Genomic DNA, 15,116 nt, shown 5'->3' with positions numbered 1-15,116 from the left:
TGTTGGTGAAAAGCTTCATCCAGGGTGTCACACACTGTACATGAGGTCATCCTCTCACTGCTGCTGTTTCTGTCCACATACAAACTACTGGGGTTTCTTTTGTAGATTTTCTGTCACTGCACAACATACAGACACATAACTACACTTGACATGTGTGAACCTGTTAATAAGGGAAAGTTTGCCAAATGGATCTTCTTCATGTTATTTTAATAAATAGTTTTTGTTTGTATAGGATGTTTGACTTGACAGGAAGCAGTCATGATGCTGAGCTGCTGTGTATACTGCTGCTTTATTGCATTGTCATCCCATCTGTCCAGGTGAAAACTTTGAGCAGAGCCCCCTGAAGAGGACGTTCAAGTCAAAAGTTCTGGCACGTTACCCTGAGAATGTGGAATGGAACCCATTTGACCAGGATGCTGTCAACATGGTAGGTGGACCGTACCAGTAGTAGATGAGTAACCCGAATGAATTCAGTGCAGGTAGAGACTAGTGGGATCATTGAGAGGAAACAGAGGACACTGTGGATGCTTTTAAACTAGCATTTTGGGGAAGAGACACTTCCTTTAAAAAAAAAAAGAAACTGCACATTTGAGCATTGAAACCCTGGATTAAGACACACAGTGCCTTCTCAAGGGATCCTGGGTAACGGAGCGCTAATAAATCCCTCTGCATCTTGTTTCCCAGAGAACTTTGCATGGAATAAACTAATGAACTTATCCTCATACAAACAGTGTTTGGAGCCTATAAATGACAGTAGAAAATAATTTAGGCAGTTGAGATGATTTTCAGCAACTTGTGGTGCAGACCTTATCGACTTGTGACCCAAACACAGACATGTTTTGCCGTAAAACGATACAGATAGGAGTTGTGTGTCACATGCTCAGTGATAACATGGAGTAAGTGTGCAGCGTGTCGAGGATTATGCAACCTCAAAAACATTCAGTAAAATTTGAAACATTTAAGAGACAGAAAAAATGGAATTAAGAAAAAAATAGCCTATAAGGTGTTAAAATTAAATCAGTGACATTGAAGGGAATTCCTACTTACATTATAACAACAGAATTAGTCAACCTTATCTATCACCATCTCACATCCAGAGGAGAAAACTGTGAGGAGGGATGAAGTTGAAATAAATTATTAGAAGACCTCTAATAAAACCTTTCCATACATAAAGGCATAAGCATACACATTTTCAGTCATTCTACTTCACAAAAGTATTTCACATATGAGAATTAATGAAAAGTCCTTGGATTTATTTGTCAAAGTTTGATTGTTTGATGAGGCTCAGCTGAATGTGCTAGACTGTCACTCTAGTGATGTTGAAAGGAACAACAAGAGTGAATTCTCCCTGTGTGTGTGTGTGTGTGTTGTGCTTCGAGTGTCTCTCTCTCGTGATGGAAGGTCACAGCTTATTTTTCCACCTGCCCTTGCGTCAGCACTGCTGAATAATTCAGCCGCGGTTCTCGCCTTACGTCAGCATGGAAATGGGCCATTATGCTGCAGCGCTGCATCTGAAACCCGACACCCGGGTAACTGGGAGCTGTCAAAGATGACAGCTGAACAACATTCTTGAAGCAGCGTCATTTCTCTTACTCTTTCTATGTCTTATGGCCTCCACGGCCTCATCAACTCCTCCTCTTTAGAATGTCCCTATCTCTGCTCCTCCTCCTTCTCCTGCTGTTCAGCGAGAGATGAGAAAGATGGGGGAGTGTAATCACACTTGTGATGATTTTTTTTCAAATCCCAACACCCCCAACCAACACACATGCACATACACACATACACATGCACGTGAACACACACACACACATACACATGCACGTGAACATACACACACTTTGCACATACACGTGCACACACACACACGCACTCTGTTCTTCATCTTCAGTCCACACTAAACCAGTGTTTTCAACCAGCATAAATAGATCAACATGTTTTCAACCTTCAGTTTTTTATAGGGGTGGGAATCACAGAGTAACTCACGATATACTGCTCACAATACAGAGATTATGATACTTGATGCATTGCTAGACATTCATCTATGATACATCACAATGTTTGTGTAAGTGAAGAAAAAATATAAATGCAAAAAAGTTGAAATTATTTCACTGCATTATAGTGTCAGTTTCACAGGACTTGACAAGTGCCATCATTACAATGTAAAATCATCGTGAACTGGCAAAGTGCTGAACTTCCAGGAAGCAGAACGGTTCTGGAATTAGAATGTTCAAAAGAAGGATACAACAGTGCTTCACTAAAATCCTTCAACCTGTTTAAATTAAGTTTACAAAAGTTTATACCCAGAGAGGTTGTGAAGTGGTGACTGTGATTACTCAAATTGTAAAGGGAATTTCTTTAGAGTGCCTGAATGTTTTAATAAAGATATTGATATTTGGCACCAGTTGCATGCGATACAATCTATTGCCATATCCAGTTTTCAAAGACATATAAAATACAATGAGCTTTTTTCCACCACTGATCCCCCGCACCCGCAGCCCCTCTGTTTCCACCCGGACCATTGACAATTAACCTCAACTGTAAAAAAAAAAAATAAACCGCTACATTTCAGGCACATTGATGTGACCAATGAAAATTTAAACCCTGGAGCCCTGTGTTGGCTGTAAATTACTTAAAGAACAATATGGCATATTTATGCTTTTTAATAACTGTATAAGTCTGTGTGTGCTCGTGTAAGTGTGGGTGCAATGTGAATAATGCTTATTCAGCTGTGCCTCTCACTAGCTCAGGCATTAGAAGATTCAATGATCTGAGTTTATTTTGTGTCTTTTAAGACTTAAGGAACCTTATCTGACACCTACCAGGGCTGCACGATACGGTAAAAAAAACAAAAAAACAAAGACAACAAACAAGCATTTTGAGATTATTTTGCCAGATATTTCGACTGTGTTATGATTCAAGATTAGTGTGAATGATCATTTTTGCATGACAATCTTCATTTTCACTGAAAAAACTATAGAAATCATGATGACATGATTTGTTGTTGTAAGAAACCATGTTTGTTTGGTATAGACATCTGGAGAACAAGATTTGTAGGTCAGGACATCTCTGCAGCACTACAGTACTTAATTATAATCCTGTTTGTCACATGTTACTTTATCAAAAAATTACATCTTCTGCGATTGGCCATATTTCGATTTCAATGATATTTCAATTAAATTTGTACAGCCCTAATCCCCGTTTGCGGTACATTGATGGCTGAGTCACCACAAACAGGATCCAATGGATGATCTTCTTTCCCTTTTCCCCTATTAAGTTCAGCCACATTTTTACTCTGAGAGTTCCTGCTAAGCCCTACCTACAGATAAACCTGATAACAGCTCCTAAATAAAAGCCTCAGCAGATTTCGTGCACTGTTAACAATAAACCATGTGCACCTCATCTGCTCCTGTTGTCCTTTTCCACATGACCTAAATAAACAGGAGAACAGGTGAATGAGGTAATTTTTTTTCTGTGGCCACTGTGTCATGAAGATGTATATCTTGTTCATACATCACACACGTTGCTTCTCACTAATGTAGCTAAACAATTTAAAACGCTCCTCGGCTTGTTCTGCAGGCAGTGAGTCGATACTTATTGGACAGAACACAATTTCATGGTGCCTTATGTGAGATTTGGAACATATTTCTCTCACTGCTCTGTTTGGGTTCATTACCCTCCTCGGCTCAGCAGGGCTGCGAGGTGAAACACATGAAGAGATAAATGTTTTCTAGACAACCAAACTGAATAAAGAATGTTCAGACAGGCACTGTGTGAAAGAGAGAGATAATCTGTCTGAACTGAGAACTGATTAGGACTGACCCATGCATAATCCAATCAGGTCACCAGGCCTGTGTGTGCATATGTGTGTGTTAGTGTTTCATTTGTTCTCCATAAGACAAAATGTGCATGATTGGGAAAACTGGGTACAATGTTATCAATGTTTGTTATTCAAGGCAAAAAATAAGCATACAAACATGCATACTAATGTAAATGTATGATTTTATGAGTTTATACATGCTTGCAGACTGGAAACTCATTCATATGTATGTATTTACCAAGCAGTAATAGCTAACCCACTTGAATGCATGTTTATGTGTGTTGGCACAGAGCAGCTCTTGTTTCAAGCCAGTTCCTGTTCAACTCTCAGCGGCCAGATAAACATAATGAGACTAATAAGTCAGATTTTTTTTAGGGCTGCTGCTGACTGGGTGTATCAACATGTTTATGTGGATCTGGCTCAGAGTTTGGCTGTCAATGTACAAGCACACACTATCAATATCAGTCATAACAGTTAAACTTCGTTTTCTCACAGAGAATATATCAACCTTGTTTTAAGGAAAATAGGTTTCATCAGCAATGTCATGGAGAACTTCTACACTACCCGCAATTCTCAAGTGTCCTAGCATTTATGAAGTTTTTCTAAGGAGATTTCAAAATATCAAGATATATATTGTGTACCACGATATAGCCTAAAAATATCACCATATTATTTTAAGGTTATATCACCCAGCCCTAGGTATCTTAAATAAAAATGCATGCTATCAGAATAATTGTACACATGGTATCATTAGAAAAAATATTGGTTTGACTAGAATTGACTGTCTGTTTTGTGGTGATTGACTCTTGTCCTCTGTCCTCTCCCTGCAGCTGTGTATGCCAAAAGGTCTATCATTCAGGACGCAAACAGACCGGCGGGATCCACAGTTCCACTCCTTCATCATCACAAAGGAGGATGGTTCTCGGACATACGGTTTCGTCCACACCTTCTACGAGGAGGTGACCAGCCCACAGATTTGCTCCGCCATGCAGACCCTCTACCAGATGCACAATGCAGAGCATGCCTCCGCCAACCCCCCTACCTCCTCCTCTTCCTCATCCTCCTCCTCTTCCTCCAGCATGGACTCTCTGGCCGGCAGTTTAGAAGAGGCCGACTCCCCCACATCCTCATCCACCTCGTTGTTGTCTTGTAAGGCGGGTGGCTATGACTCATCACGGGACACCCTCTACGTGTCCAAAGCTTTATGTCTGATCACGCCCATGCCCTTCATGCACGCTTCTCGACGCTTCTTGTCGCAGCTACACAGGGCTGTTACTGCGGCCACCGCCCCCCCTCTGCCACTGGAGAGCTACGTTTACAACATCCTGTACGAGGTGCCGCTGCCAGCTCCAGGACGCTCACTCAAGTTCCATGGTGTTTACGAACCAATCGTTTGCCAGAGGCCCGGGCTGGGGGAGCTGCCGCTGGCCGACTTCTCCCTCGCAGAGGCCTTTAGTCTGCTGGGATTGGAGAACCTGATCCAGGTGTTCACCTGCACGTTGCTGGAGATGCAAATCCTACTGTACTCACAGGGTAAGAAAGTAAATTAAGACAGGATCATAGCCAATCAGACTTCTTCTTAGCACTGTCAAACAGTTTTGTACTCTCCTGACAGTTGTGTTTATATCCATGAATACACTGCACAGTTTGGACAGGGACAGGGACTGCTACTAGCTAATTTGGCATTCTTAATGGTGCTAAATTTCCAAAAATGTAAACAAATATAAATGAAAAACTCAAGTCAAGTAGTAGCTCACAGCCAACTCACCCATTAATCATGGGGACTGAAAGCATGGTTATCCCTCAGATAGAAGTAAGACAAAGGACAATAATAGAAGTGACAAAATCCACAAATTTAAAAATATTTCATGTTAACTTGTTAATAATCCTTACTGTATTTAACTTTTAAAATGTGCTGCTTCTGTGTGCTTAAAGAGGGAAGATGTGATTAAGTTAACCTGTATTTATGCAGCCCATTTCAATTCAGAGTGCTTTACATAAATATACTGCAAACAATAAAAAATAACTCTTAATATGAAACTAAAAGGAGGAGGAAGGAAAAGAAAAAGTTTAGATCAGCAGGCTGGCTGATCCATACACTAAATTTGGACCATCAGTAACACTCAGTTACAAACACAAGCCTTCTCATCCATTTCAATCAGACCACTCTGTTGGCTCAGCAGGGGGATCTGCTAAAGAGCAAAGTTACGGCACAAACTTCTGATGAAACTAATTCTGTCTTGGCACAGTTTTTTAGTGCAGTTGATATGTTAGAAGCAGTGGGTGGCTGTAGAACCATGCTGTACTGTTGTATGTATGTTTCTGCTGAGCAGCAGGAAAAACTCTTACATAGTGTCCCGTTGAAACTTAGTGATTCAGAGACAAAAGAAAGTCAAAAAAATGATCTCAAATGATCACATAGAATGTCTGAAGTAGAAACGCTTCAGCTATATATGAGGCTAACTGAGATGTGATCAGATTTTCCCTCCTCTAGGTTTCCCTTCATCCATTATTCACAGCTGCAGTGAGACAGGGGTGTGTGTGCTGCTGGTTGTATTGGTGTACATTACCTCCACAGACAGAGCAGACACTTCAAACTACTCTGTTGATTAAGATAACCATCCGTCCTGCATTCCTCTGGCCTACTTTTTCTCAGTTTCATCTCTTCCAGCCTGCAGCGCACTCTGTAACACTTTCTCCGCAGCTTGTTTGTTTATCTTCTGTAATGGATGAGTCATGTAAATAGAAAAGGTTTGCACGGAAACCAAATCCACAGCCCCAAAATAAAAGCCTTTATCTACAGTATTCTGTAGCATGCATGTAGGAGGACCTGTTCCTGTGGTGCAGACTAATTACAAGAGGTGAATCAGTGAAATAACTCGGCTGCTTTTTAAAAAAAAGATTAACTAAGCATAAAAAAATCAGCCAAAATCAGAAAGTGCAGCTGAAGCAATCTTAACAGTATCCTTAAGATGATTACAGTCATTGTATTCACACAATTGAGATGCTGGTGCCAGATGTGGCCAATGGCACAATTAATTATAAAATGTTTGTCAACTTGAAGACTTGATTTGAAAGTACACTGTATGATAGCGTGAATAACTGTTGTGCAGACTTTTGGCATCTGAGAAGCCTTCAAAGTCATCTAGAGTAAACTAACAACTAATTGATTAATTGAGAAAATAATCCACAGATTAAAAAACGATTCTACCGTCTACCTTCTTAAGCTATAAGGATAGAGATAGTAGCCGACAGACACCTTCGCCTGTCACTTGACCCCTCCTCTTTGGTTGTAGCGATACATCAAATCTCCGTCATGGATCATTTGTTCAAATTAGAGGACAAATGCTAATTAGATAACAGTATGTGTAGTAACATCCACACTGACCCACAGCTGCTAAAAAAGACCACCACATTCAGGCTTGATGACAACGTCATCGTATCTGTTCCCACCAGGAGTCAAAAGCTCCTCTGGTCTGGAAGTCACCGTGATATTTTCATGCACTGGCAGATTAAATGGCAACAACTTACAACATGTAAAATGTCGTCTTCAAGTATATACTGCATAAGGCATCATAGACTGAGCAGATTAATAAACATGAGTTATGATTGCAGTCCACAGACTTTGGTATTTAGGATCAACCCTTCACTTGCATCTACTTCAGATAAATAACTGTACTCCCTCAAGATTTCTTTTCATGGTCGATCATCTCATCCGTCCTCATAGACCACTGATTATGTGGTGCTGGAGCCACAGCTTGTAGTGAAAACAAATGGGTTGAGGGATTAGACACTGTAATTTGATTGACTGACTATATTGCTCTTTCCTGTCCTACAGTAGTGGCTCAGCTCAGAGGGAGTGATTTTGGGCCGTCAATAGGCCACAGGGTGAGATTAGCTGGCAGCTTCAGGACAGATTAGGTTTTGAATAGTACTGACACTACTGTTAGTAGTAGGAACTGTGAAATGTCACTGTGTCAGCAATCATCGTCTGTGACATTTTCATATAAAGATAAAGTTTCTCTTCCTGAATAAATCTGCAGGCACACAAGCAGTGATGTTTTTACGGTTTTTAATGTTTGCAGCAGCACCGAAAGTGAAAATTGGAGGTAGTGATTAGATAATTTTTGTTCATACATTAAATGCCCTTCGAGATATAAGAAGGTCTTGAAGGATTGTGCCTATTCATAGGGTTCGACCACTAACCTTTTAACTCTGCTCTGAGGAGCAAAGAGGCACTTGAAAACAAGGGGTAGGAAATTGAGCCTTGGTCTCTGAAAGAAAGCTACTATACTGACCTATTCCTTTAAAAACTGTGTAGTTCAGATCCCTTTTCAGAGAAAAGATGGCCAACAAAATAGACACTGCATCAGGAGAACATCCATCCAGGGCACCTGTTGTCGGTCCTGAATTCACGATTGAATTGATAGAGGTTATAATGACACAGATAGAGAGAGAGGAGCTCATGCATCATGGGAAATCCCCCAGCAGTCTAAACCCATGGCAGCATAGCTAAGAGCCTGTGCAGGCCCTAACTATAAGCTTTATCACAAAGGGAAGTTCTAAGTCCACTCTTAAACATAGAGAGGGTGTCTGCCTCCTGAACCAACACTGGAAGGTGGTTCCACAGGAGAGGAGCTTGTTGGCTGGGCTAAAACCGCCCAGAACATCACTGGTACCCATCCGCAGAGCATTAGCAACATCGTTGAAGTGAGATGTCTGCACAGAGCCCAAAGGAAACTAAAAAATGACACCCACGCCGCTACAGTCTGTTCACCCTGCTGATACATAAGTATCCGCTGCCATACCGGACTACAACATGGGCAGTAAGTGGTGGTCCAAGATGGTGGATCCCCACATGTATCTTTGATAGGAGAGAACAAAGAAACAATGGGGATGCTCACACTAGAGTTGTTCCGATTCCAATACGAGTATCGGAAATGCTGACGATACTGCCAAAAATGCAGATATCAGTATCGGTGAGTATGTGAGTCTATGAACTGATCTGATACCTCGTAATTTAGAAACGGGACCCTGCTACTTCCCAGTTAGCTCTGTTAGCTCCGCTTAAGGTTACACACTGGAAATCAATTCTTCTTCCCTGCTCTAAAAGCCAACACAGGAAGTTCCACTGTGCTGCCCCTGGTAACTACTGTTTTTAGAGCGAGTTTTCAGTGGCCATTCAGTCTTGGTGGACTATGTTGTTTCTTTGCTCAGTGTTACTCCTGGCTTGCATATCCAAGCATGACTGGTCCTCAGACCACTGTTGCTTTGATTAGTGAAAATACTGTTCTCCCATGGTTAAGGCAGAATACCTTACACTAGCTAAGGTTTTTAAAAATGGCTGCAAAAACCGCTCCAAAACAGCACCTGAACAACCTTGGTTGAAAAGGGGTACCAGAGGCCTGAAATATGGTCCAAGTCGAGTTTGAGTAAAAGATCCTTAAAATTGAAGGCTTTTTAGATGCCAAAACTGCACAATGGTGTGTAATACTATGATACAGGATTTTTATCACAGCAGCCATGATTTCATCAGAATAACTGAGGTAAACAGAGACATACAGTGTAAATGTTATAAGGTTACTAATGATGTTCTGAGTGGGTTGAATAGGACCCTGCACGAACCATGCTAGTTTGTCATGTTTCCAGTCAGGATGCTTTCTATTGCTGCTCTGTAGAAGTTGACGAGAACTTGGCTCCAGAATTTATCCTTCTTTAGCCCTTCCTTTCCTTAAGAAGTAGAGCCTTTTTTGTGTAACAAAGTAATCTACCAGGAATGTGTGCTTGCATATAAGTGATTGACCCATACAGCACCATGCCAGATGTTGTTGAGTTGAGTTGTTGAGTTGCATTTTTGCTGGACAACCTTGAGTTGTTTTGCCGGACCCCACTGCAGTTGCACCCTAGCTGAGTTGCAGGCAGCCTTGTCATCCAACATCAGTGGTCAACCTCACTAAAGCCAGCAGCATGGTATTCTTTTCTCAAGCTTTACACTCACACATAGCAACCGTTACGTAATTGTGGCTATTGGTGGACCAAGAGTGTGCTTTTCAAAATGTTTAACATTGTAGTCTAATGCTGCGCAGAATGTGCTTTGTTGCTTTTAAATGTATACCTGGCCTAATTACTTACTGTTCAGTTTTCTTCAAAAACACCTCAAAAACAACATGGCCAATGTATTGTGAGACTTGCAAGGAAACATATAGAAGAAGCAACAAAACACGTGCTGTGCAAGTGGGATTATGAATACGAGTATAGGAGTTGCAGACAGTGCACACAAGATCACTGGGGAAATTGTATGCAGTTTGGTGTGTGGACACTTCATGCTGAGCCCTTAGTGCTCTTGTGTCTGAATGGGAGCAAATCCCTGCAGCCAGGTTCTGTAATCTGGTGGACAGCCTCAAACCAGAAGATTGGAGGCTGTTACAGCAGCATATGCAGGGTTTCCCCCAGGAAATTAATCGGTAGATATGGTTGTCAATGGGAATGGCTGAACCGACCCTTTAACATTCTGCTTAGATATACTAACCTTTTCTCTATTTTGTATAGTGTGTTTTTCCCAGGTCAGTTGACCAGTAGTTGACCAAGGTTTTCACACATAATAGCTTGGCTTGTTTCTTTCATTCCCCATGGGATGAGACGCTTCTCTTCGCCTCTTTCATTTTGATTTCTTTCTAAGCTTCAATCCAGACAGTAATTTTATGACTCTTGTATTATATTACAACATTGTCAGGGTGCAGCTGAACTAAAGTCTATCCTCTTTGCATTTGGAGAACACCTAATGTCGGCTGTTAACCACAGACAGCTTGCCTCTTCCCTTGTGAGAGTGAGCTGGCTGTGTTTATCAGTCCCTGATGCACTGTTACAGTTTCACAATGACATGTCCCGTTCCCTTGAGCACCGTCTCTGCCGGGACTTTCTGCAGCGTTACCCTTTGCCATATCAGATTTGGTGTTTTTAAAAATGATTATGTGCTTGCTCACCCATCACAGGCACTTGTACTTGTTATATTTCAAAGAGAGATTCCTTGGCGATGCAGCAAATGTTGTAATAGATGAATCAGCCCTTTTCAAAGGAGCACCTGTAGCAATTTCTCTGTGCTACAAAAATGATGAATTCATTCATCACCAGTTCAGTAAGAGGAGAAAATAAAATCAAGTAGGAGAGGATTTGACATGAAAAAAGAAACAGGTGTGTTTCAGTCAGTCTCTTGCTGTGTTTCCCACCAGAAAAACCAGAGAAACTTTGAACCAGAGAGACTGAGAGAGAGTGAGAGACTTTGACTTTTAGCCACCTTTATTAAAACATATCTACCAGGTACTTACAGCACTATACAAGACATTGTACATCCCCCTACAACCCCAGGCACACCCACACACATAGACAGATTAAAAATCTTTCTGTTACAGAAGCTTTTCATAAACAGATAGCCATATATAATTGCCCTGACAATGGACAGCCCTGCCGAATCCCCCTGCCTAAAGGCACCAGCCTATACAGCCCCCCAGCTACCTTTACTAGACATGAGGCCCCGCCATAGAGCATCTTCACCCAAGCAACAAAACGTTCCCCCACTCAAGCATGTAAAGCCTTAAACATGTACCCATTGTCCACCCTGCCAAAGGCCATCTCCTGATCCAAGCCAAGAAGACCAAAGTTCACATTTAAAAGTTATGCCAAGTCCATCATGTCACGCAGGAGATGCATGTTGTGTCCCTTCAGCTGGTTTGCCACACTCTTGGAAAAAAAATTAGAATCAACACAGAGCATCACCACGGGCCACCAGTTCCATAAATCATTTAGATCTCCCTTCCTAGGTAGCAGAGTAAGGACTGCCCTGCGACAGCTGAGCGATAGCTCCCCTACGCGAAGGCACTCCATCACCACCTCATACCAGTCTGGGCCCAGTACTGACCAGAAGCTTTTATAAAAGTCAACCAGCAGACTATCCACACCTGGGGAATGTCCAGACGCCATATGTGCCACTGCCTCGCTCAACTTCTGAAATGTGACAGGGGATTCCAGGTCATTCCGTTTGGTTGAGGAGAGTTGCGGCAAACCCTCCAGTAGTTCCTCAACACAAGCTGGCTCACACTCCTCTGCTGCATTGTCCATGTATCCACCAGATCATAATCTGTTAAAATCCCTCTCAATACAGTGGTTGAACCCACATGTGGCTCTTCACCCCTCCTCTCTAGATGAGGATCAATAGTACTGTTAAAATTTGCTGGAGTTACCCCAACACCTGAGGCCACCCTCCTACCACTGAGCACTTGTCTCACAGATCTGAGAAATTTTTGGGAATCCGGAAAATCCAGCAGGATAAAGAAAGGGTATGAGTGCGAAACATTGAGACCTTTAAGTGTTTTTTCCATCATTAGAACTGGTATTCATATATAATCAGAGGTCCTTGTATTCATTTTATGTTTGTATGTTTAAAGACGCACTCACACACTCTCTCTTTCTGTCTTTTTCTCTCTCTCTTTCTCTCTCTCTCCCTCTCTCTTTTTAGAAGTGAACAAACAGCTGCTTCTTATCGAGTCTCTCTTGTTGAATATAAATCAGTGTGATCTGTGGCTAAGGCACTGGAGAGCTTAATGCGTTTTTTATTGAAAGTGCATACATACCATATGTGCACATAAAGACAGGAGGACACTGTCATTTCCTTTCATTCCATTTAGTTCAGTCAAACAGGGAGAGAAGCACAGAAGAAAAGAGCAGCTAATTGGATAAACTTCTATAACTCTGATATTTGTTATTCTTTTTTTTCTTACTTTCCTCGAGATCGTGCCGGACATCATAATAACATCTGATCAGACTGCTGCTGAACTCAATTCTAAAGCCGGCCTTCAACTCCTGACCTTAATCTGTTTTTTAGGGAACAGCAGAGGCAGTCCCCTCAAACACAAACACACACGCACATGTGATAAAGGATTGAAAAGAATCCATTAGAATGTAATTCCTCTTGTCCTTAACCCTAACTCACTCTCATATTCAATTTGAATCACTTGATTAAAGCCTCTCTTGCACATCAATACTCTCACATATATGTATTTCATAAACCTCTTACTTTCTCTCCCCCACCCCCTTGACTCTGTTCAAGTCTGTTTACTGCAGTAAAATTATCTTTACGTGGTTGAAGAGTTCTTTGAAAAAACATAACCTACTTATATTCAGATACATTGTAATAACATCTTACATACGTAATACGTAATAACATAACATGTACTGTAATAATCTGAAAACGGGTCATTGCTTCTTTTCATCCTATTTTGAGAGAAAAACTATTACATCATTGAGCCACACGTGTTCCTCTAGTAGCATGAACACGCACACTATAGTTTGTTTTGCACTAAATGTGGATAACTGTGGAATGTTGTTGACAAAAACAGCAGTCACCAGCTGTTTTAAGAAAAAGTAGAGTTTCATAGTATATCACTTTTGTGAGGTGTTTTTTAAGATTAATGTCTTCCGTAGGAACCACTGGACTTTGGAATATTTATTTGAACATTATCAACACAGTGTGAAGAAACAACAGTGTTGACATTGAGTCAAAGAAGCTTTAGTATTGTGTTGCAGAGATGTCTACTGAAGCTAGCATGCTAACCAGCTAGCCCCGCCATGTCATGTCTCCTAATATCACTTTGTACCTCAAGGGGTGATAGTCTGATAGCCCCATAGTTTCAGCTGGGAGATGTATGTGAGCTGCCAGTTTGCCACATTTTACAAGCTCCATTTTTTTGTCTAGTATGTAGGCAAAATAGACTCACAAAATGTCATGAAATGATATACTTTCACATCTATTTTCCTCAGTAAACCAATAAATACAACCGTTTACCTTCTGAATTCAAGTTTCTCTCTTTTACCATACTAAGATGAGCTTAATTGCCTCGTTAACTCAATCTTAAAACACACGTCATTCAAACTCGACATAAACTAAATAAAACTCAGAAAAACAGTCTTGATTTGTTATCCACAATTACCTCTGGTTTGGTGGAAGTAAATCCTCAGTTCACAGACTAAGATGTGAAAATATTGCGGCTCTACGCGCCATTTTTACCCAATGCTGATGTCCGACTCTCTCTTTCCTCTGCAGCTTCATGCCTCTCCTGTCCCTGCCTGCCATGTCTTCTGGTCCCTAGAGTCATAGTCCTGATCAGAGCCTCTGTAAATCACCCCCATACTGTATCCCCTGTTCAAACTGACCTCTGTGAGTCTCAGAAACTGTTTTCAGTCCCAGTCTTATGTCCAGCAAGTGCACTGGTAGGCGAATGAGCCCGGTCGAGCTGAGCCTCCTCACGGTTGCAGGGAGCGCATATTCCAGTCAGCTAATCAAGCCACTTAGTTCCACAACTAACTGAGCTACTTGCTAATGGCAGCTTGTAGCAAAAAGTATCCTGAGCCACAGTGAGGGGTTATGCCCTCTATAGTTTCACCAGTTACCTTCAAATTGTGGCAATTTCTTACAGATTACACCTTTCAGGTAAATTTGATATCGTTTGATGTTTATTTTGTTTTGGAAAATTAATACTGATTTATTTTGATTAAACAGATGGAATCCGCAAGAGCAATTAACAGGGAATAGAGAAGTTATCTCTGGAAGTCCAGTGCAATGACATCACAAACTTACAAACAAAACAAGGAATTACATAAACAATTTACATTTGAGGGGGAAATTTTGTCATTGTCAGGCTCATTACTGTGCAGTTTTGAAACCCAAGAAACTACAGTTAAAATGCATCATTTCTCACCTGTTTTATCAAAGTCAGACAAGTGATGTAGCAGCCATGACCTTTAAATTTCAACTGTGTCACTCCTTTAACTTTGATTAAATCACACTGGAAGCTCAGAGGTGATTTTAGGTTCAACATTACAAACTCTAATTAAAGAGCTTTCAGACTGTGCACAGTGGTACAGTGTTCCTCCTTCCTACAAAATGAAGCCACAGGAAGCAAAGTTTGTAGACTGTCACTTTAGATATTTTGCCTCATGTCATCATGCTTCTCTCTCCTTCTCCCAGACTACCAGCGGTTGATGACAGTGGCTGAGGGTATTACCACCCTGCTGTTTCCCTTCCAGTGGCAGCATGTCTACGTTCCCATCCTGCCCGCCTCTCTCCTGCACTTCCTGGACGCTCCTGTTCCCTACCTGATGGGTCTGCAGTCCAAAGAGGGCACAGACCGCTCCAAACTGGAGCTTCCTCAGGAGGTACACAGCCAGTGTTCACTTAGGGACATTTCCTTTTCAAAGTTCAAAACAATATTTATCCACAATGAAAATAATAATATGCATTAGTTAT

The 15,116-nt window shown here is 41.4% G+C and overlaps 1 protein-coding gene across 4 annotated transcripts in view; it reads left to right on the top strand.

Annotated features, from left to right (window-relative positions):
- dennd5b (DENN/MADD domain containing 5B) overlaps positions 1-15,116 on the top strand; it is a 98,109-nt gene that overhangs the window by 44,223 nt on the left and 38,770 nt on the right. For all 4 annotated transcript variants that reach the window (XM_073480905.1, XM_073480902.1, XM_073480901.1 and 1 more), the window contains 3 exons: positions 318-427; positions 4,648-5,350; positions 14,838-15,025. In XM_073480905.1, the coding sequence (XP_073337006.1) occupies positions 318-427; positions 4,648-5,350; positions 14,838-15,025 (1,001 nt within the window). The remainder of the gene's footprint in view (positions 1-317; positions 428-4,647; positions 5,351-14,837; positions 15,026-15,116) is intronic.

This window comes from Pagrus major, chromosome 14 (assembly GCF_040436345.1).
Source record: "Pagrus major chromosome 14, Pma_NU_1.0".
Classification (NCBI taxonomy): domain Eukaryota; kingdom Metazoa; phylum Chordata; class Actinopteri; order Spariformes; family Sparidae; genus Pagrus; species Pagrus major.
This window is presented reverse-complemented; position numbering and strand designations above follow the sequence as displayed.